Source organism: Antechinus flavipes, chromosome 1, assembly GCF_016432865.1.
Source record: "Antechinus flavipes isolate AdamAnt ecotype Samford, QLD, Australia chromosome 1, AdamAnt_v2, whole genome shotgun sequence".
NCBI lineage: Eukaryota > Metazoa > Chordata > Mammalia > Dasyuromorphia > Dasyuridae > Antechinus > Antechinus flavipes.
This window is the reverse complement of record NC_067398.1, coordinates 377,415,278-377,439,012: the sequence shown is the minus strand read 5'-3', so window position 1 is coordinate 377,439,012 and position 23,735 is coordinate 377,415,278. Positions and strand designations below refer to the sequence as shown.

The 23,735-nt window shown below is 34.8% G+C and overlaps 1 protein-coding gene across 2 annotated transcripts in view; it reads left to right on the top strand.

Moving 5' to 3' along the window:
• KIAA1328 (KIAA1328 ortholog) overlaps window positions 1-23,735 on the top strand; it is a 527,008-nt gene that overhangs the window by 199,573 nt on the left and 303,700 nt on the right. For both annotated transcript variants that reach the window (XM_051969744.1, XM_051969743.1), the window contains exon 6: window positions 9,804-9,934. In XM_051969744.1, coding sequence (XP_051825704.1) covers window positions 9,804-9,934 — 131 coding nt within the window. The remainder of the gene's footprint in view (window positions 1-9,803; window positions 9,935-23,735) is intronic.

Below are 23,735 nucleotides of genomic sequence, written 5' to 3'. Positions count from 1 at the left end.
TGCCATAAAATATATATCATCCCAGGGCATTGTATAAAAATGAATCTATAAAGAAGAGACTGAACTTCTGACTGATTTAATATTTTACTAACATTTAGACCTGGTTCTTAGAATATCTATTTGCCAAAACCTAATTAATTGTGTGGTATTAAAGCAAGTACCTTCCCCAAACTGGGTGTTAAATTTCTTAGCTGTAAAATGAGACTGAGCTAAATGTTTCTAAGATCCCTTCCAGCTTTAACTTTGTGAATTCTATGACTTTTAAAGATTTTTTTAAATGAAGTTTGCAAAATAGTTAATGTTGGTAATGAAAATTCAGATTTAAGCATAATATTTTAAGGTGACATGATCAAGAGATTTAAGTCTAGAGCAGAGTCAGAAGTATTTCAGTTTTAAGCCTACTTCTGTTCAAATTTATATGATATTTAATCTCAGCTGATATGGGAATGCTAGCTTCTCAGAGAAACAATATGGATTGCTCCTTTAATTATTATTAGTAGTAATAATAGTATTATGATTTCCTCAAAACCCAATCCATGTTGAAAATGAAGGTGGCAAGATAGTAAGAGTATGCCAGCCAGGGTGATATACAGTAGGCATTCTCTGTGCCCTGAGAACATTGAGGTGGAAGTGAAAGCCTTTCAAGATCTGGCAATGCCAGTGATTATGTTAAAGTTTCAGCTACCATTATGAGATGGCTTCTAGGATTCTAATCAACGGATACTTTAAAAGGTTCTAAGAAGTCATTAAGCCCAATTACCTTATTTTACATCCGTTGAAGATGAGGCTCAGAGAGGTTGGATGATTTGCCCAGAATCATACAGCTAGTTAAGATGATTGAGGCAAAATTCAAACACAGGTCTTTCTAACACCAAGTCTAGTGCTCTGCTGTACCAAGTTTTTTCTATAAAGATAGTTCTACTTAAGAATCATCTTTATGATCAGCTTAATACAGAGGAGAGGATAGTAAGAGATGCTTCTTTGTCTTTTGATACCACAAAGAGGGCAATATATGTCAAAATAAATTGGAAATACAAATATGCCACCTATTGAAAATGTTTAGGTATAGATGGTTCTGCTCATGAAAGTGGGCAAACCAAGAATGTATATGAAATGGACTAAAGAATTTGTTTATTATTTATCAATACTACATAGTAACACAATTGGAAACATCTTAGTGGGTACAGGCAAAGGCTTCATATTACTTTTTGTTAATGGAATCCTCAGTAATGGATTGCATTTGAGAGGAGGATATACTTTGGAAAAACATTGATTCTTAAACCCATATTAGATGAGATCAGAATGGAAATTGAGGAATTATATCTCAGGAAGGAAAAGGTGAAGAATCTGAAGGCATCATAAATTTATACTTATTACAAACTCCAGATAATGATGTGATGGAAAAACAATGGTAAGATCTTGAATGAATATGAAAACAAGATAATTTTGGAATGGAATTTCAAAAAACCTCTTTACTCTGATGCATAAAACCAACAAACAGGCTAATTATATCAAAGTTTAATTCAAAAAAGTTGGTAAAAGCTGTAACCATTGTGCATGAATATAGAGTTTGCCAGAAAATATAAAATTATTTGTAAATATAAAATTATATACATACATGTAAATATAAATTAATATAAAATCATCTCAGAATCTGTACACAGTAGTCTATGCTATGATCATTGTTAGGATAGTGACTGTAGGAATATAGAGTATAACCATTGCTCTAGTGGAAGTCATTGTAGAAAACTATTGAAGACCTATTTAAAGAAATTGGAAGATTACATCAAAACCTACTCAGAATGCACATTAGAAAATCACCTATTTAAAATCAACAAAAGAGAAACATGTAGAATAGAATCCTAAAAATAAAAATTTAAGAGATTTTTGATGCCCTTAAAATCTTGCAAATAAAAGCCAAAAGATTGAGATGGGGGTGGAGGTGGGGGAGTAAACCAAAATAAAACAATAAATCAAAGAACAAAGTAAAAAATTAGACACAATTTTTTCCCCCAAGATTATACTTTAGACTCTAGCAAAGAAATTAGAGGAAGAATTCTTAAAAACTGAGAATGTGGAAAATTTCTGTTCATTTCTATGCCTTAAAAAAGTCCAACATGATTAAAATGAAAATTGGATCAAGTACCTAAACAGAACTTGTGTACCATTAGTATAATGAACAATCTAATGATTACATCTAGGGAAATGACAAACTAGATTCTTTATAAAACTAGAAAGTATTAGGGCAGTCAAAATCCATAATTATTGGTTCAAATGTTTTAACAGATTTCCATGATCAAAAACTTGAATAATTTTCATTTTGATGCAAGATTGAACCTGAATCTATCTTTCTTATCAAGGCATCACATATTTATTGCCCAAAGATGAGAACATCAGTGACCACTCCAAATTTAGGTCAGTTATACATTTATTTAATGAAAACACTGCATGTATCACTCAAAAGATCCACGAACACTTATAGGAAAACAATATATAGGTTGAAGAGTAAAAAGGATATGCCCAAAAGTCCAAGAGGTATGAAGTGGAGATCATTATCTATTGAGTGATTTTTCAATAAGCCACATATAAGAGCTGTATGTAACACTTATATTGATTTATTGAATGTCACAAAGACTTTGACTCAGATTCTTACTTCTACCTTAGTCATGGACTGCAAATATGCAGAATAAATATAATTTTAATGAGAACACTTGAGTATTTGATGTTCAATTGTCATATGGTATTGGAAGGTGTTGAAGCTTGTTGTAATGGTTATCTAATCTTAAAGTTATATGTTCATATGTTGTGAACAAAACTGATCATGACTTTCAAGACAAAGGAGTTATACGAAAACATTGTATTAAGTATAGGATGTATATGGATGACAAGTTATATGACTCCATTGAAGAGCATAATAAATAGCTACTTCATCTTTTGGAATTTTCTTCATCAATATAAAAATGTCATTTCTATTCAATAAATGTAAGATTCTTAATATTTACCAAAAAGGAATGCAAACTTAAGGCTTTGAGCATTCATCCTGAAAGTCAAATTAAGTCAATAAATGAAAGGATATTTTTGTAAATTCCTTTCTTTAGGCCTTCTCCAGGAAAGGCACATAAAGTTTAAGACTATCAAGAGGGCAAGTTAATTTTAAGTATGTTAAGAGATTAAATGGCATCTGGAAGTCAAAGATTAATAGAAAAAACATAGAAGAATTAATACCTAACTATGCAGTACTACTTTTAATAAATTCTTTTGGCAGGTAAAATGGATGACAATGAATATAGACCTTCCCCCCCCTTAAATCTTCACAGTGTTAAGGAAATATAGTCTTTTTGGCCTAAGGCAACAATTAGACACAAGAATACTTATAAATAAGGAGGAAGAATCCTGATTAAAATTCTCAAAACTTGCAATAAATTTTAAATGTATGGAAATACTTTTGGAACACAAAGTAATGGTTATGACTGGAAATAACTAAGTATTATTTGATTTATTAATGTTAGCCAGAAATGGTCTGTGTCAAATTTTTCATCTGATTTGCAGCTAAAACCTTCAACATGGATTATCTCCTCCCACAAGAAAGTGATCTCCATGAAATAAAGAGTTGTCTTACTTTTTTATTTGTATCTCTAGTGGCTTGCACATAGAAACACTTAAATGCCACATATATTTGTTTATTTATTTATCTCTAAACCAAGGCTACAAACCAAGAATGAAAGTAAAGATATAGCTTTGTGGACTCAACCGACAAAAATTTGTCAAACATCTGAGTTAGTTGGATTTATTTTTATAAATTGATTTATTAGGGTGGATTCAGAATCAGATCACTGCAACAGAGGTTACCAGAATGTTCTCTGGAAAGATCTTTATTGCTAAGTATATATAAATGGCATTTTACTGCAAGGTGCAAAAAATCAGCATCCATTGGATATCTAGAGTAAAAACAAAATACCTTAAAAATTCACCACAAACTATACTGGAACTGGAGCATCAAAACAGATTGAACAATTGAATTGTCCACAACCATTTTGTTATAACCTTGATCTATATAAATTTAAGAACATTTTTAATAGATGTTGCCATGCCAAGTACTCACCTCTAAGCTCTTGGAATAAAAGCTTTAAAAATATAGAGACCTAGTGGAATTAAAATTGAGTAGTAAAAAGTTGAGCTTACATCTCAATACTTTTATTCAATTTAAAAAATAATTATTTTACTCACTTATGCAGTAATTTATGGAACATAAATATGCAAAACTAACAGCAGTATAGTGACTTGTAATTTGTTCTTAATGTCTGAGCACCATCAAGAATTATTATAACATATATATGTACATATATAGACACGCTATAATTTACATGTATAGTTTATTATGCAAAATGTTCTAAAAGACATTTTTCCTTTTTAGTTCAACCTCTGATTTCATTAGATAGAAGAACACCTAGTGAATAATATGTCTCTTATTTGAGAGACAGAAAGGTTAAGTAATTTGTTCAGACTCACACAGCCTACTTTTATCAAAGGTAGGACTTGAACCCAGGTTTTTTCTGATGGCTAGACCAGTTCTCCATTTATCCATAATGCCATAGTTAGCATGTGTAAAACTTTTCAACTAGATAGTTTTCTTTGGCTCATCTTTTGTATATCTTGGTCATAGATAATGAACATTGAAAAAGGGGAGAATTGAGGAAGACCCTGCCTTCTCTCTTTTAGTTTCAGAGAACATTTTAATTGTCCTGTGCCTGTTTGGAAATGTTTGTGACATTCAGAATAAGCTCCTTGAGTTTTAAGATTAAGAATAGAGATTTTAAAATGCTGCCTTCCTGTACTACTGCTACACATTTCCCATAAACTTTCTTTTAATTAAATGGAAAATTTCAAAGTCAGATCAGCAGGTTGTACTCAAGGCACAGACTGCAACTTGATAAAAGGGCGTGAACATTCATGTGGAGTTCTTGTCTAGCCCTGGTAACCAATTCATCTTGAAATCAATCTTTCTTATTATTACCAGAAATCCATTTTGTGTTACATATATCATCAGTGAGCACCAAGCTGGGTTATGTAATTTGGGCCTCATATATAGGTTTTATAGGTTCTCAGAGAATATGCATAGTAATTTTTTTTTTTTTTTTTTTTTTTTTGTGGGGGAGAGGGAAGAGAAGTGGCAGTAGGAGGTATATTCTGGTAATGTTGGGAAAAACGTATGTGCCTTTGAAACTTTTAATTCAATAGTATATTTGAAAAAAAAAATCTGTATTCCAATTAAAGGGGTACAAAGATATCTGAAAGTAGTGTGATTCAACAGCTTAAATATGATCTTTGCCAGAATAATCAAAAAGGTATACATATGTTTGTATGTAAATAGATGTGTGTATATTTATATCTATATGAATACATAGATATAGATATAGATATGTATTAGTGGCAGGCACAGTGGATAAAGGCCTGGCCTGGAGTTAAGAAGATTCATCTTCATGGTTCAAATCTAGTCTCAAACATTTACTAACTGTGTGACCTTAGGCAAGCCACTTAATTCTGTTTGACTCAGTTTCTTCATCTATTAAGATAAGCTGGAGAAGAAAATGGCAAACTCTTTGTCACAATCTTTGTCAAGAAAACTCCAAATGGGGTCATGAAGAGTTGGTCATGATTAAAATAAATGAATAACAATTAGATAGATAAATGTTATTTTTATGTTAGTGAAGTTTTTTTTTTTTTTACCTGATTAAAAATTATTGTTCTTTTAATTAAAAGTTAAAATTTCACTTTATGGACCTACAGTATGAATTTCAAGAAAGATTAACTAATTTTTGGTCAATTATAGAATAGACAATTCAGCAACTTTTCTGTTAACTTAGCCTTTGATTTGATTAGTCATTTGGGATCCTAATTTTACCTCTGATTCTTTTGGGGGTATTTACACACGTATTAGAGAAAGTGAGGTATCCTTTTCTAAGCTTAGCAGAGTGGATCATGGTAAACCAATTCTCTCTTTTTTTTGCCAAAACTTCTTTTGCTGAACGGGAATTTGCATAACTTGTCACCCATTTAATATGGGAGCAGTGACAGAATGGTGAGAGGATTATCTCCTGTCAAATACGTGTCCTAAAAGCCTCCTAAACGTAGCTTTTTTTTTTTTTTTCCCCAATGCCTAAGATACCTTCTCCTTTTTCACTGTTAAATCTCTACTATGTCCTGTAGAGTCCAATTTAAATGCCACCTTTTCCATGATGCCTTTCTGAATCTCCCTCACTTAGTTCCCCATGGCCTTTGTGTTTTCCTTTTGTACTTACCCTGTGTTATTTGTATTACAATTATTTTCATGTCCATTATATCACTCTTACTTAAATAAGTATCTTCTTTGGCTCTTAGCACAGTGCTCTGCATACTGACTGTGTTTAATAAATGTTTGTTGAATTAAGTTCAAAAGTATGAGCAGGGTTGGAGTACTACCTTTTTTAACTTTTTTTTTTTTTTGGCAACAGGTCAAGGCATGGTCAATTCTGTCTTGTAGTGTCAGATTACAATAACATTTTATGGCTTAAGTCTTTTGCACCCTTAAACTCTTAGGCTGTGGGGCTTTAGGAAGATCTTCAGTATAGTGTTTAAACTGGTGCTTTATTTTTATTTCTGCCACCAAATCTTTGATTAAAAAATTGGAGGAAAAAGAAGAACATAAAGAATGAAGGAAAAGAATTATAACTATTTTATTTTTGTTTTTAAGAATGATAACTTTAAGACAAAATAAAACAAAATTGCTCTCTTTATTTTTTTCTTCTTTTTGGAGTTATTTATTAAAAGTTAAGTAGCTTCAGAAATCATGGTGTGGCTTCTCTTATTCCAGATTATTGTTTTACCTTGAAATACTTAATTCTTTCCTACCCCAGATTTGTTCTTCACAATTTTCCTTCTTTTATGACCTTCATATTTTTAATCTCCCTTTCTTCTCCATAATAGGTCACATTTCTATAGTATAAGGTTTCCCTCCTTCCTTCTTTCCCTTTTTCTCTCCTTTCTCTTCCCTTCTCTTTTCCTTTTTTTTTTCTTACCTCCCTCCCTCTCTCCTCTCGTTTTTTCCTTTCCTTCCTTCCTTCCTTCTCCCTTTGCTTTCTTAGTACTTAGCACTTTACTTGGCATATACAAGCCTAATAAATGTATTTTCATTTAATGAAGAAATTTTATTAATGCATATCGGTACATTTTGTTCAGTTTTTGTTCTTGGAGAGTTATCTAGATCACTGAGAAGTCAAGTGCCTTAGCTGGTTCCTCTTGGTCCTTAGGCCTAAATGATTTGACTTGGAGACAGGTCTTCATGGCTCCAAATCTGGGTTGCTGTCCAATAGGTCCTATGCTCCCATGGATACTTAAAAAGTTTTCTTCACTTCCCATAATAGGTTTGTGATGATTGCTGTATTGCTCACTTAAGTTAGATTCTGGTGTTTTGGTTTGGGTGTACAAAACTTGCACTTGAATTTGATTTAGTGTTGTCTATTGCATCATTTTCTCTCATTGGATCACAATAAAGAAAGATCTGTTTCCTCTTTCAATGTACCCCTAAAATCAATGATGCAGACATTTCACCTACATTTTTTAAAAACATGAATCATACTGTCCAGATGAAGAGTTGAAATCTTATTATGCTGTGGGGGTGGGGTGACCAGAAAGGGGAATTTGGAAATCTGGTGAATTAAGAAGGACATAAAAAATTGATAAAGATAGGACTGTCTGTTTTTATATTCTGCCACATAACATGGGTTTAAATGAATTTGCCTATAATTTGTCTTCAAATACTGACATTTAACTCTTAGGCTGTATAATTGAACTGGCTTTTTCGAGAGTAAAATTCATACCCTGTGTCCAGGCTAATATGTTCACCTTCTATAAACATTACTGCCTATGGTTACAGCTGAAATAAAAAATTCCTTTTATATACATCATAGCTGGCAGAGGCTCCTGAGACCACCACAAATCATTCCAGTCTTTTGGAGCTTGCTGACAAAATGCACAAAAATGTAAAACCAGGCTAGTCTAAGATGGATTGACTCTGAAAACCTATTAGCTTATTTAGACCATTGTTTATACTGTTATTTTTTGTAAGATGCTGAGTAAAGTATTCCACAAGCTCTCCTTATTAATTTAGTTTCCAAGCTTAGTAACCTGACCCCTTACCAAAAGCAGTTTCTTTCCTACAAGCCATTTCTGGCTTTTTTTTTTTTTTTTTAAGGTTGATAATAGGAATAATGAAGCAGTCAGTTATTTATGCAGTCATGATTGGCAAAAGTGATTAGAACATGAACCTGCCCAGAAGCAATGATTAGGTCATGAAAATGTTAAGGAATACTGAAACCAGGCACTATATTTGACATTTAAGAAATACTATTCCAACCCTTAATCACGACAACTTGTTTTTAAGGTATTTATACAGAATAATACCTTTGGACAATGAGCCTTATACTAGCAGTATGCATAATTAAATATAAGGGGGAGATTCAGAAATCATTTGCTGTAAGACAAGGGACTAGGGAAGAAATTACAGTGAGAGGTGAAGAACAGATTTCTTTGCTGGTCACAAATGCCTGCCTCCCACAGAGATGACCTTGGTGGCTGGGTATTCTTACAGTTCTATTTAATGAACATCTTCCAAGTTTCAAGGGACCAGGAAGTTGTGTGTGTGGGCAATGGTCTTCATTTATTTATTTATTTGTTTGTTTGTTTTTGGTTCATAACTGAATACAAAGATCTGAGTGGGAGCCTAGACAATCAACTCTCTCTGCCTCCCGGTTTAAAAATGAAATGTTACCTTGATTGACTTTTACAGTTAAATTATAAGCCCCCCCTTTTTTGTTTGTGTTTTCTTAAAGTAAAATTTAAATTCTTTAAGAATAAAGACTTTTATTTTAATATTTTAAAAAAATGTCCAATTCCTAACATAGTTTCTGGTATGTAATATCAAAATGGTCAATAAATACTTGTTGAATTGCAGTTTTTATAGTTTGTAACTTATGAAATAAATATAACCAATCACCTTTACTTCTTCATTAGTCCTAGTTGTTTTTAGTTTTGTGTATTTGATAATTAGGGGAAAATGTCTCTTTGAATGGGATAGCTTTGCTCAATTCATTGTCATTATCAAGTCAAATACTAAAAGAAAGCCTGGGAAAGGCTGGCAGCAGATGAAGATGGTCCTGAAATTAGGCCAAAAGTTTGATATTTTGGTAAAATTTTGTATTTCTTAGAAAGGTTTGGAAAAAAATTAAATTTTCACTTCAAAGAACGATTCTTAAATACTTATGTGCAAAGCACTCAGTTGACACTGAAAATAGACACAAGATAAAAAAAATGTGGTCTTTCTCTGAAGAACATACATTATGTGGGTAGAGATACACCATGTATATAGATTTAAAAATCCAAAGTAATATCTGGAAAGGAGGGGGTCCTAACAGTTGAGATAGATTAGGATGGCTTTTTGCACTTGATATTTGACACCTGAAGTTAACTTTAAATTAATCTAGAATAGGCATTCTTAACATACAGTGCTTGAACTTGTTTGTAACTTCTGATAATTATGTTTAATATGTTTATTAATATATCATTACTAAATTATATTAATGAAAAGACTTAAGGTCAAAGGTAAATATATCCAAAAATAAAGAAAATTATTTGTTATATAAGTCAGATATAAAATTTATATTAATATATCCATCTGAACTCCAGTGGTAGAAGCTCTTTTCTAGAAAATAATCTGAAGGGGAGATTGGGAAGTTTTGTTTTTTTTTTTCCTTAACTTGCTATCTCACCCTTGCAGCAACAGTATAGAGAGTGCCAGGAACTTCTGAGTCTTTATCAGAAATACCTTTCTGAACAGCAAGAGAAGCTTAGTCTGTCCCTTTCAGAGGTTGGCACTGCTAAAGTGAAGGAGCAGCAACAGGTAAGCAAGAATCTTTCACCTTCCATTTTCTTGACCCTGATGGTAAGACCAGCAAGGTGCTTTGCAGTGTAAAAGTGTTACTCTAAGTTGTTTTAGCTAGTTCTTTTACCTTCCACTTTCTCCCTCTTCTCTCTCCCCTTTCCCTCTGCAAAATAAACACATAGAGCTCTGACCTTTTAGTAACAAGTAATCTGATCCTAGACCTGTGATTTTGTTTGAGTGAAACTCCTAGTTGGGAAACTGCCTCCAAATGATACTACATTGGTAATTTCTTCAGATTAACAGTTCTTTTGCAGTTATAAGTCTGAGAGAGTTACCCGGGCCTCAATGTTTTGCCCATGGTTATATTCATAGTGGTTGAAGACAGAGTTTGAACCCATGTCTTCTGCTGTGTCCCCCATGTGGACATGCTGTTTCTCTAAAATCTTTACAATGAACATGAAATATAAATATGAAAATGAACTAAAACTGTTGGGTTTTAAAAATTGTATTGTGAGTTCATGTTGATTAATATTTTAATGTGTATATACTAGAGTTAAGTTTTTTAAAATTGTTGACATGTTATGACAAGAATAATGTACTATTTTTCTCCTCTTTGAATGGATATCCTTTTTTAAAGGTCAGACTTCAGGCACAGCTACTTTACTGATATAGCCCACCTCTTTAAAATGCTATATTTCAAATGGGAAATGTGCTTTCCTTAATTTTCAAGGTGCTACTTTTTCTGGGGTGTGAGAGTTGAGTCCAAATTTCTTTATTAAATCTTCTTTCTATCTTGCTGCATGAAAATCAATGTCATCATAAAAGGGATGGAGACAGTGCTCAAATAACCTTGTTTTTGTCATGTCTGGAAATATTTTGCACTTGTCAGTCATATTGAATAGGGCAGTTATTTGGACAAGTTATTTCTGGTCAAACTCCTCAAGGATGCTAGAGGAAGATATGAGAGGAATTCCTATTCTTGATTCCTCCTTCTCTCGCTTCTCCTCCTATTCCCCCTCTCCCCTACTCCCCCTCCTCGCCCATATTTCCCTAAGATTCTATAATCACAGGTCTGAGGTGGTATGAAGTGGAGATTTAGGGCCTATTCCAGATAGGATCTTTTCCTGTAATGTTGTGGAATGCAGTGGCCCTAAATGGTCACTAGGGGGCTCCAAAGACATCTACATAAGGCGGTCTAACTATTTTTTCCTCTTGTTTCTGATGGGAGAGCAGGAAGTCATTATTGTGTGACAGTGGTCTGTATTTAAGCTAGTAATTTCTTGATATATTTGACAAGAGACTGATTTATAGTTGATAATAGTGCCTCAAAATGCTCTTAATCCCTTTCTATCTCTGCTTCTTGTCCCCACCTCCCCATAATCTACAAATTGGGAGAGGTTGGGAGTCAGAAAGAAGTGAGAGGGGAAAAGAGATAGTCAACAGTAGTTGACAGTCAACTACTGTCCTACTAGTGTGATAATGTTGGTGTTTTGCGTGCCAGTGACAAGCCACATGCATGGAAAAGACATATTAAAAAAGAGGAATGCCTTTGAGTTCAAGGAACCCTTCCAATTCTTGCAATATCACATCCTCTTTAGTTATTACTAGATAGTTTTTGTGAGTAGCTGTTGGTGGGAAATGCTTTATCCTCTGGCTAGTGTGGTTTCTCCTGAAGTCAAGCATTGTGGTCCTCTTACAACAGTTAGATGGTGGCTGAGCCCATATTTGCATCCTTGCTGACTTGGAAGGAATTGCCAAAAACATTTGGTCCCCTGGCCTAGCCTTTATGAGTCCCAGAGGGATCTCTGAAACACTGGCATAAGCAAAGTCTTAGAGTCTCTGAGTTGTCACTTTGACTATTTGAGACAAGAAGTCCTGTGCTTAGATAGTGTTTGATGGATTCAGACTCAGTCCTAGCTGCTTTGGAAATGAAGTTAGTTGAAAGTTAAAGTACCTTATCATTCAAAGGTGGAGATAAGACAATTGTTTCCTTTGGTGGCTTGGTCACAAGTATTTCCAGATTAATTCCAGCTCGGAGCATAGTTGTATTATCATTATTTCCACTTTTGTCAAAAAGTCTCTCTGAACTGCAATGAGGAGGACTTTTTTTCTTGCTCCATGGAAAAGGATGAACCTAACATGTAATCATTTTTGGCACAGAAGTCATTCTGAAGATTCTGAACCTGAGATAAGAGCTCTTCCAAGAAAGCTATTTTTGGGGATCAACAAAGATCAAAAGTCTGGCTTTTCCAGACCTCTGTTTCCAAAAGATGACAGCCACACCATATCTTTTGTCTCCAAATGAAAAATATAGACTTTGAATTGATTGAACCAGAGGTTTTTAGTTGGGGAAAGAATTCTGAGCTGTTGGCTCTCCTGAGGACTAGCCTTCCTTCAGGTAAATGTAAACTTTCATCGGTTTCCTAAACAAGGTAGTTGCCCTTTTAAAAATAATTTTAAAAAAACACCTAATTTCCATATTTTGAGGTGAAGGTAGCTGTTGATTGTTTGTGAAGCATTCGTTTGATTTTGAAGGACTTCTTTATTTTTTTCTCCCTAAAGTTGGTTGCCGTCTGGTTTAGATTAGGTTGTATAGGTTGTTTCATATTCACATTTGATCCACAATTCACCAGCAGTGCTCTAACTTATGATTTTGCTTCTTTGTGGGATATATATCATATTTGTTTCTATTTCATTTTCAATAAAAGGAAATCTTCCTAGGGGAGTTTTTATCTCAAATTTTCCTTAAACCTTGCATCATTTTTCATCTTATTTTTAGATCTCACCTGTAATCGTCATCTTCTCCCTATATCATTTCCAACCCTCACTATCACCCTTCCCTTGTAAATAATTCTTGGATTTACTCTATTATTTTTTTACTTTGGCAGAGTTTTATACTTTAGATTTTGGAAAAGTCCTTTTCATCTACTTATCCAAGCTAGCAGTTTTAGAAATCTGACCCTTACCCACAAAACATTTGACATGCAATCTATATTTCATTTAGTCTCATAACAGTCTTGTGAGTTATGTAGTAAGTTTCTTATCTTCATTTTATAGATGAAGAAACTGAAATTTAGAAAAGTTAATGACTTGCTATTGGCCACATAGCCAGAAAAAGTCCAAAGTGGTCTTTGAACCTAGATCTTCCACCCTCTTAAGTCTAGTACTCTATTTAGTATTTGTCATTCTGTCTTTGTTGACTAGAAGAATTGGTTCACTCTAATGTTTTGGCATCCTTGAGTGTTTCCCCATTTAACTCAGGAAATTTAAAATTCTCTGTTGTTTCATTGGCAAAGCCACCTTCTTTTTGAAAAGTTTGTGGTATTCCTTCCATACTTAGCCAAGGCAGGGCAGGGGGGAGAGTTTGGAGAGGAAGGGCATAGAGTAGTTCCCCTGTTATTGAAAAAATAATGACATGCATGATAGGCTTAGGCTTTACTGTTCTTTTCTGTCTCTAACTGTAATTCATTTTTCAGGTTGTTATAAACTTTATAATGTCACTTCTTGGTAAATTCTTTGCTTGCTTATGTTGAAAGGTAGACTAGAGACCATTTTCTCTAGATCCCTTTGTCTTCTGTGAGAAAGTAGAGGTTGTGGACTATGGTAGAGAGCACTATTGCTTCATAAGTGTTTTCCAGAAAGGAATATTTCCTTTGGTGTGGTAGCAGTCTGTCTGTTTGTGGAGTGCTTCCATTTTATTATCTGATCATTTGTTATACATTTTTTGTAAAATTTTGGACAAAAGTTGTTTTTGCTGTGTATGCTTTTTTCCCCCCTTTGCTAAAAATAATATCTTAATTCCTGGATCATTTGAATCCTCTCAAAGTCAGAGGCTTTTTTTTTTTTAAACTGCTTTGTGGTAGTTACAGCCTTGTGGAATATTGAGTCTCAGAACCACCTCCTACTCCCTTGCTGTTTCCATGGATACTTTAAACTAGTCTTCTTCAAGCAGCATAGAGATATGATTGTGAAGTTTCTTGTTTTTATTTTGATTTTGAAGGCATTTAACAGTGAGCTGGCTGGCTGGTGTAGATAGAAAGATTGCACTAAATCAATGCTTCTGCCCTGCAAAACTGTACTGAGGAGCAGTAAAAAATATAAACTCTTTATCATTGACTATTGCACCATTTGCAGCTTTACTTTAGAGCCTCTCTTTAACTAATTGTCCTAGAACTTTTAGTTGAGAAGAGGGATCTGGTAGTAGAAGGCCCAAAATACAGAAATTAGTAATCATTTTGTTAAAATGAATTTTTAAGAATTTAGGGTAGGAGGCAGCTAGGTAGCATAGTGGATAGAGCACCAACCTTGAAGTTAGGAGGACCTGAGTTCAAATATGACCTCAAACACTTAACACTTCCTGGTTGTGTGACCCTGCGGCAAGTCACTTAACACTAATTGTCTCAGCAAGAAAAAAAAAAAGAACTTCTGTAACATCAGTTTTGTAATCAATAAAAAAATTAACTACAGAAAGCTGCTGGTTCATGGATCAATAAAACAGGTGATCCCTAAGTATCTTCCAGTTTTAAAGTTCTCTTAAATCTATAGACAAATGCCAATTTGTACTTAATAAATCAAAGATAATCATTGACAGTATAGAATTTTTTAAATAGCTTAATTCTACAGTCTTAGAAATCATATTAACTGCTCTTTAGCTTCCAAATCATCCATTTTAATGATATACTTGCTTCCACATCAATATCTTTCATTCTCTGTGTTTTGCACTTTTACCCCTCCTTATTAATTCTAGGTAATCTTAAATATTCTCATCCTTCCAACCTTTGACAACCACAGGGAAGGACTCTTTCTTAGTCATTGCTGACAAAATTCTTGCTCGAGTCCTCCTTAATAAGCTGATTCTTCAACTGGAAAATATCTAACTGAGAAGCTAGTGTGACTTCAGAAAGAGCCCAGCAATCCTGCTTGACAGACTTGAGGAGGAATGCCAGAAGCAGAACAGAAGTCTGTATATAACATTCTTTTATTTGATCAAGACCTTTGATACTGTCAAGCATGAGGGTTTGTGGAAAATTATGGCAAAATTTTGGTTGCCTAAAAAGTTCATCAATTTTATATGCCATTTCCATGATAGCATACTTTTATGGCTTCTGAATAATGGTTGATGCTTTGGTACTTTCTCAGTGACTAATAGAGTGAAGCAAGATCGTGTGCTTGCTCCCATGCAGTTTAATATGATATTTTCATCAATGTTGTCAAGATGACTTCACTGAGGACAAAAATGTCATCAAGCTTAGCTACTGCACTGACAGTAAATTATTTAACATGAAAAGGCTACAAGCCAAGACTAAAGTGAAGGGAAATTTGCTGCATGATTTTTTTTTGTTTGTTTGCAGATAATTGTGCCCCCAATGCAACCTCTGAAGGTGAGATGCAATAAAGTATGAATTTATTCCCTACTCTTTGTTCTCATTTTGGGCTAACAATTAACACCAAAAATACAAATTCTACCCCAGTGAACACCATACAATTTATTTATGGAATATAGTGATTAAAGCTGATGGAGAAATATCAAATGCTTTTGGTAAGTTCACTTAATCCTGTCATTTTACTTTGCAGGGATGTACACATAGATGATGAGATTGATCTATGCATTGCCAGACCTAACTCATAGTTTCAACTAGGAAAAATGTAGGAGAGAAGAAATATTAGACTGCCTATCAGACTAAGAGTTGACAGAGTCATTGTGTTAACTACTTTATTGCATGCCTGCTAAACCTGAATAATATAGCAGTGCCATGCCAGAAAACCAAGTCACTTCCATTGAATGGTCTCAAGAAAATTCTGAAGATCACCTGGTAGTAAGATAGGGTAATTGAGTTAAACTTCCAAGTTTAACTTTTTGAGTTAGACTGCCAAGCATTCCAACTCTACTGCAGCAAATGAGCTCTGATGGGCTGGCCATGATGTTCAAATAACAATATGTTAGTCTATAAGATTATTTTGCAGAGAACTCTCACAAGGTAAGTAGTCACATGAAAATCAGAATATTCAATGCACAGATACTCTCAGGATCTCTCTGAAGAACTTTGAAATCGATTATGAGACATAGGAGATACTAGCAAAGGACCATCCAACATGGTATGCTCACATCAAAGAAGGCATTGTGCTCAGTGAGTGAAGTGGAATTGCAGTAGCTCAAAAGAAAAGTGAGATTTACAAATTTAGAGTCATCTCCATTCCAAATGTTCATGTGAATTCTTGTGTCTGACCTGTGGTAGAGCCTTCTAAGCTCAGCTATAGTCAGACACATTTACTTTGACTCCAACATGTTGATGTGATTCTGGTCCTCTTCAAGAACAAAATAAAACAGCTATACCCAGTTTTGAGGCTCTTAGTCTACAGATAACAATTTGTGGTTAATAAACTTAAAAAAAATAACTTAATTCTGTAATCTTAGTAGTTAGCCTAATGGTTGACAAAACTGCCGAATCATATTAGCTTGTCTTTGTTTCCTTTTTTTTTTTTTTTTGCTGAGGCAATTGGGATTAAGTGATTTGCCCAGAGTCAACACAGCTAGGAAGTGTTAAATGCCTGAGACTAGATTTGAACTGGGTCCTCCTGACTTCAGGGTTGATGCTTTATCCACTGAAACACCTAGCTGCCTAGTTATTCAAGCTCACCTAGCCAATTGGGCCCTACCTAGAATTTACTTCAGGTTTCCTGATCTCTTGGCTAGAATTCTAGTCACCATCTCATGCTTTCTTATTATCTTAGAGAAAGAAAATCTAACAACATTTTTAACATTTAACAATTTAACAAAATAATTTGATAAACCTTTATTCATTGCCTTCTCTATAGGCATTTAGCCCTGTGCCTGGACACTAGGGAGACAAAATTAAAATAATACATAGATTCTACCGTGAAGGAATTTGTAGTCTAATTGGAAGAAGAGCTGGTTGGAGGTCAAGAAGTGAGAACATTAACTCAAATAACATGAAACAAGGATGCACACATGTTAAGTGCAAAAGGAGAGATAAAGAAGATGTTTTGTTAGAAATATGGATTCATTTGGTCAAAAAGATTTATTAAATGCTTTCAATTAGACACTGTGGTGAAAGAAAACTTTCAGTTAGGGAATCAGAAAAGGGAGGAGCTTTTGAGTTGGGTCTTGAAGGATTCCCTTCCCTGTGATCCTGTGATTGGTTATTAGATCCTTATCTCTGAGTGACTATATAGAATAAACCAGAAATATTTGTGTTTTTTTTTTCCCTCAGAGCTTTTGTTGTACTTTGTACTTATACCTTTCTTTGTATTCTAGCAAAGTGTTTAATAATTGCTTTGTGACCGACACACTTAGTATTCTTTAATGGTTAATTATGTCCCTATCTAACCAGTTAACTCTTAATGAATAAATCTAATTCCTTTTTTTCATTTCTCCTATATTCACCTTTGAAATATATATTTTTAATTATAGCTTTTTATTTACAAGATATATGCATAGGTAATTTTTCAGCATTGACAGTTGTAAATTCTTTTGTTCCAACTTTTTCCCTCCTTCCCCCCACCTCTTGCCCCAGATGACAGGTTGACCAATACATGCTAAATACGTTAAAGTATAAGTTAAATACATGTATACATGTCCAAACAGTTAATTTGCTGTATAAAAAGAGTCGGACTTTGAAAAAACATACAATTAGCCTGTGAAGGAAATAAAAAATGCAGGCAGACAAAAATAGAGGGATTGGGAATTCTATATAGTGGTTCATAGTCATCTCCCAGAGTTCTTACCCTGGGTGTAGCTGGTTCAGTTCATTACTGCTCTATTGGAACTGATTTAGTTCATCTTTATTGTTGAAGAGGACCACATCCATCAGAATTGATCATCATATCATATTCTTGTTGAAGTATATAATGATCTTCTGGTCCTGCTCATTTCACTCAGCATCAGTTCATGTAAGTCTCTCCAGGCCTTTCTGAAATCATTCTGTTGGTTATTTCTTACAGAACAGTAATATCCTTTGAAATATTGTTGACTAGTTTCTCCTCCTGGATATTCTTGCTGGATTTTCATAATCTTGTTCTCTCATGGTTATCTTCCAACCTCTTTGACCAATACTTCAGTCTTCTTTGCTGATAATCATCCACAGTGAATGTATGTATATTTTGGTACTCTATCCTGGGCCCTTTTCTCCTTTTTCTATAGATTCTAACTGGCTCATTTGTCTTCTTATTTCCATAAAAGCTCCCAAATTAGTTTTAGTCCTAAGGTCTAGTGCCATGTGAACATTTGCTTATTGGCATTTAAAACTGGATAATTCCATAGGTATCTCAAATTTAAAATATACAAAACTGAATTCATTTCCTTCCCCCACCCCAAACTACTGCCTTTCTGAATTTCATTATTAAGTTTAGGGCACCATAACCTTTCCAATAATCCTTTGCAACTTCAGTGTCATCCTTGACTTTCCACTTAACACAGCCACAGGATAATTTAGTTACTTTTCCTCTGGACTATTGAGGGGCATCTTAATTGGTGTTTCTATTACAAGTCTTTCTCCACTTTAATCTCCTCATAATCATCAGTCATTTTACTCCTCTATTTGACAAAATCCAGTGACTCTGTCCCTTCTAGATCAAATATAAATTCCTCTCTTTGGCGTTTAAAGCTCATCACAACCTAGCATTTTTCTATATGTCCCATTTCCCTACATATTTTTCTCCACTTTGTGATCAATGAAGAAGGAAGGAGGAAAGGAAAGAATGAGTATTTACTAATCACTTTACTAAGCACTCAAGTGCATTACAAATGTTTTCTTATATACAAATGTGTATAGTATCGAATACTATACACAGTAATTGTGTGAGAGAAATACTATTACTGTCATTTTATAGCTGAGGAAACTGAGGCAGACCATGATTAATTGACTTGCCCAGAATCACATAAATAGGAAGCATCTGAGGCTGGATTTGAATGTAGGTCTCTCTTCCGTGCCCAGTGCTTTATCCATTATGCCATTTAGCTCCCACTGTAGTCCACCCATCCTGTTGTGACTATTGGTCCTCCATAAGATGCTCCATTCTTTTACACTGGCAGTCTTCTTCCTTCTTACCTCTAGGGGATCCCTGGTTTCCTTCAACTCAAGTGTCAGGTTTTACTAGAGACCTTTCCTTTCTTCACTAGCTACTAGTGCCTCCTCTCTGAGTTTACCTTGTATCTATTTTTGTATATATCTCTTATATACTTATATATACATTTATTTTCTCTTCCATTAGAATAGAAGGCACGCGTAGTTTGATGATTGACTTTGAATCACCAGCATTTGCATGCTCTTTGGTTCTTAGTAAATATGAATTGGTTGGTTGCCTTATCTTCCCTGCTAGAATTTAAGACCCGCATCATTTCTTATTCATTTTACTACTCCTTCAATACCTAGCATAGTGATTTGGATATGTAATCACTTAATAATGTTTGTTGAGTCTAATGAGGTTAGTATGGTCTTTCAGGATATGAAAGCATACCTTTAATGTATCATCAAGCTCTGTGCTATATTACAAAGACTGGTATGGAAGTGTCAGAGAGCCTTTATAGCTTCAAGGCTTATGTCATCCACCTTCTCAGGTGATTTCACCAGGACCATTCATGAAACCTCTGGAACAGAAAATGTCAGCATGATGTCATTAGCAATAAAGGTACCTGGATGCAGTCTCCTTTCAGTACTATAGTGATGAGTACCTTCCCAGAGCTTTCCTGGATAGGGCCAGTGAAAAGAGTGGCTCATGGAAATGGAGATCTAGAACAGGAATCTCATGGTACTTTCTACTTCAGCTCCTTCATTTAAAAATGAGAAGACTGAGCCTGAATGACATTAAGTGACTTGTTCCAGATCACACAGGAACTAAATGTCAGAGGTGATATTTGAACCTAGGTCCTCTGACTTTAAAGCCAGTACATGCTATGCTGATAGCAGATTTCCCAAGCAATTGGCATGACAATATCTGTCAAGGAAGAAGAAAGGAGTCAGATGCTGGTAAGAGATATACTTGTTCTCCTACATGTGACTCTCTGTGGGTCTCCTCTTCCCACTGCTGCCATATGAATTTGTGAGCACAGATCCCAGGATTAGGGGGAGATGTCTCATCACTACTTTCCTTACACTGCTATTTCAGAAAAATGCCTTTGCTTTGAGCTTCAAAAGAGTGGGGAGAGAGAAGGCCCACCAAGGTAGGAGATGGCCTGTGTGATGAAACTCTTTAAAGGAAGCTAGGGATTCTGAGAGGTGGGAAACACAAATGGAAAGGAAGCATGTTGCAGATATGAAGGACTGTATAAAAAAGCAGGGAGATAGGAGATAGAATACCATGTATGGGGAATAACAAATAGACCAGTCTAACTAAAATGTTACAGTACTTTTAAGTATGAGAAGCAATATTGCCTCTGACTAGAAAAGATCATTATGCTTCTTTTGTGATTAAAAAATTCTTAATAATGTTGATGTTTCTTGGTTTTGGATGACTGCAGGAGTGAAAGGGTCCTCTTAGTAATTTTTAGATTTCTGTTTTATGGATCCACTTCAGAGGCAGTAGGTGTTCTTATTGGTAACATCATAGGTAATTTCTGGAGCCATTTTATTATTCTATCAGAATGTAATACTTTGTATGTAAAAGATTCAATGTGACAATTGTAGTAGCCAAAGAATAAGAAGCAGAAGTACTACTGCTGATGTATGTGAATGTGATAAGGAAAAGTTTGTCTGACACATCATAAAGTTATTCTGAAGACAGTAAACACATTGGCACCAAGATGGATCCTCTCCAAAGGGATTTAATTTTAGATTTAGGCTTTGTTTGTAACAGATTCACATGTAAGATCATCTTCATTTTTGCTCCATACCTCCCAAATAGCATTGTCATGAGATCAAACATTGGTCACATTTGGATGTGAGTTACTTGGCATGAATTATTAATTTTAGGCTCATTTTGCCTATATTCTATTGGCTTGTTGTTGTGAGCTCCAGGGAAGGCAAAGTAATTTTAATTTTTTAACCTCAGCCAAACAATTAAGAAAGTTAGTCTGCTGCTAAAAAGTCCCTGCATACAGTCCAAAGCCTAAAAAGATACAGATTTATCATGTTTGCTCTTTTCTCTTATTTAGTGTATTCTACTACTTGCCTCATAAGTAATAAACATCAGAATCATACTGGAAATGTACCTATGATCAAGTTTGACTCAATAATCCTTTTTTAAGTAGATAAATTTTTCTAAAAGGGTAAAGATAATATGATTCCTTAAGGTATCAGGGGTCCTCAAACTAAGGCCCATGGGCCAGATGTGGCTGCTGAGGACGTTTATCCCCTTCGCCCAGGGCTATGAAGTTTATTTAAAGGCCCACAAAACAAAGTTTTTGTTTTACTATAGTCTAGCTCTCCAACAGTCTGAGGGACAGTGAACTAGCCCCTATTTAAAAAGTTTGAGGACCCCTGGACTGTAAGATCCTTGTTTTCTTTACTGGAACCATGAATATTTCCACAGGGTTCATTGTATCAGGTTTGGTGCAGCATGTACACTGAAGATGTCGACTTACATGTTATGCATGCTTGGAAAAGGCAAGCTGTGTTAATTGTAGAAGAGCACAGCTCAAAGTATTGTATTATATGAAAAGGGCATCATCGACACTGCATACTATCAAATACTGCTTTGCATTTAAAATAAAATACTGTGTTATTATTGACTTTGATGGCAAATAGTAGTATATAAGCCTACGGCTGAAGACTATTTGTCAGAAGGATCACTTATTTAGAGAATTACCACTAGCTGAATAAGTAAGTTTCACTGCATGACTATATGCATATAAAGTCAGCATTTATGCCATATAAATCTTATATCCCTATTTCTAGGGAATTAATTTTTCCTTATTGATTCAGTATCCCGTATGGACTTTTTAGTGTTAGTCACCTGGACTTTATTACAGATACATATTATCAGTGAAGAACTCATCAATGAAATATTGAACAAAAGATCTGGGAGGTAGTGCTCTTTTTATTGAACCTATAGAGCATACATTAAAGTTTTAAAACTGAGTCAGAAAAATTAATAGACAAATCACATCATAAATTGGGGATGATCTTAATGACACCTTTGTAATAATAGCTGTCTTTGTTAGAGTGTTTCCCTTTAATAATGAGAATGTATGTATAAGGGAATATCAAATAACTTAGGCCAAAATATGAAAACCACAATATGAAGCAGGTTCCTCTTTACACTTTTTTCTTCTTTTCTCCTTATTCCCCTGAACATTTATAATGCTAAAAGATCCCCAAACTTAGATTTAGGAATGAAAATGACAGATAATACATTATCTACCCAATATTTAAGATGTTGTAAATTTTAAAGCAAAGTTGAGAAGAGGGAAAAGCTGTTAGTGATGTCATTGCATTCAAAGGGAGCTGTAAGAATCCTAACATCTCCTGCTTTCTTTTGTTTTTAGAATATAGGTGGTCATGACCTCCCTGACTTCTCAAGGAGGTGAGAACCCCAAAAAAGAAAATGATCATGCCTTCCCTGACATCTCAGGGAGGGAGATGAAAACATCAAAGGAAATGGGAAATCAAATCAGATTAGCGGGTTTCTGAAGGGGCTCACTTGAAACAGGTATACATAAATCTATCAATATGGGAGGTATTACACATAATTACATAAATTATATAAGCACATAGCAATATAACACAGGCTAGTAGTGATGTAACAAATAACATGAATCAACATGAGGAAATTATACATGTCCATAAGTCCTAGAAATAGTCCAAAAGGAATCTATTGTCCATTAGTTCATATGCTAGGAACCCAAATAATTCCTGCAAATTTTGAAGTCCTGCAATAGTCTCATCTTGTGTTAGGGAATCCAATGATTCCTGCAAATTTTGTTCTTAGGTCTTTTCCTTTGTTTTGAGGTTTTTCTCTTTTTGTGTCCCTCTCCAGGTGCTTGTTGCCACCCATCTGTTTCCTTCTCCATCTGTAGGAATACAAGCAAATCCTCTCCCCCAAGCAGTTAACCTATCTAGTCCGTTCTATTTACCACTTTCTAAATCTCTTTTCATCACCTGGCAATTACATTGGAGCTGCTCGTACTGACACTGCCTTTCTGTTGGGTTAAAATAAGTCTGTATTCTCCCCAATTGTAATCCCTTTCTGCCATCTGATGGCTTTTTGGCTGCTAGATCATGTAATCCCTTTCTGCCATGTGATTGCTTTTCAGCTGATTGATCACATCGGAGTATTGAGCTTCTAAAAGTGTAACCTCAACTATCATCATGTACCATCTGTCTTTTGATTGAAGTCTTGGAGCTGGGCCCACCTCTCATTTCCCTAGGTCAATCTTCATTCTGAGGCCCAGTGGAAGCCCTTGTGGCATTTTGGACTTGGGGTTTTGGGTTTTCTCTCAGACTGTCTTCTCACTCTATCTCCAAATCTACACTGGGCTCTCAGATGTCCTATCTTTCCACACTGAAAACATCAATGAGTTTCTTTAGAAGTCCCTTGCCATAAGAGACCCTGTTTTTCCATGTTCATTATAGTCTGGGTATAATAAGCCCTTGTGCCCACTGTGGCACAGCATTTTATGATCTCCTCTAAAGGAGCATCTTTGTGTAGTCCCCATATAATTCTTCTGCAAATCTCATTGGCATTTTCTTTAGCCAATTGTCTTATCATTATTTCTCTAGCTGCATTTTCTCCAATGGTTCTTGTGACAGCTGTCTGCAAATGTCGCACAAAATCATCAAAAGGTTCATCGGGACCTTGCTCTATTTTTGTGAAGGCTTACCTTCATCTTTCCCTGGGAGGATGCCCCAAGCTTTTATTGCAG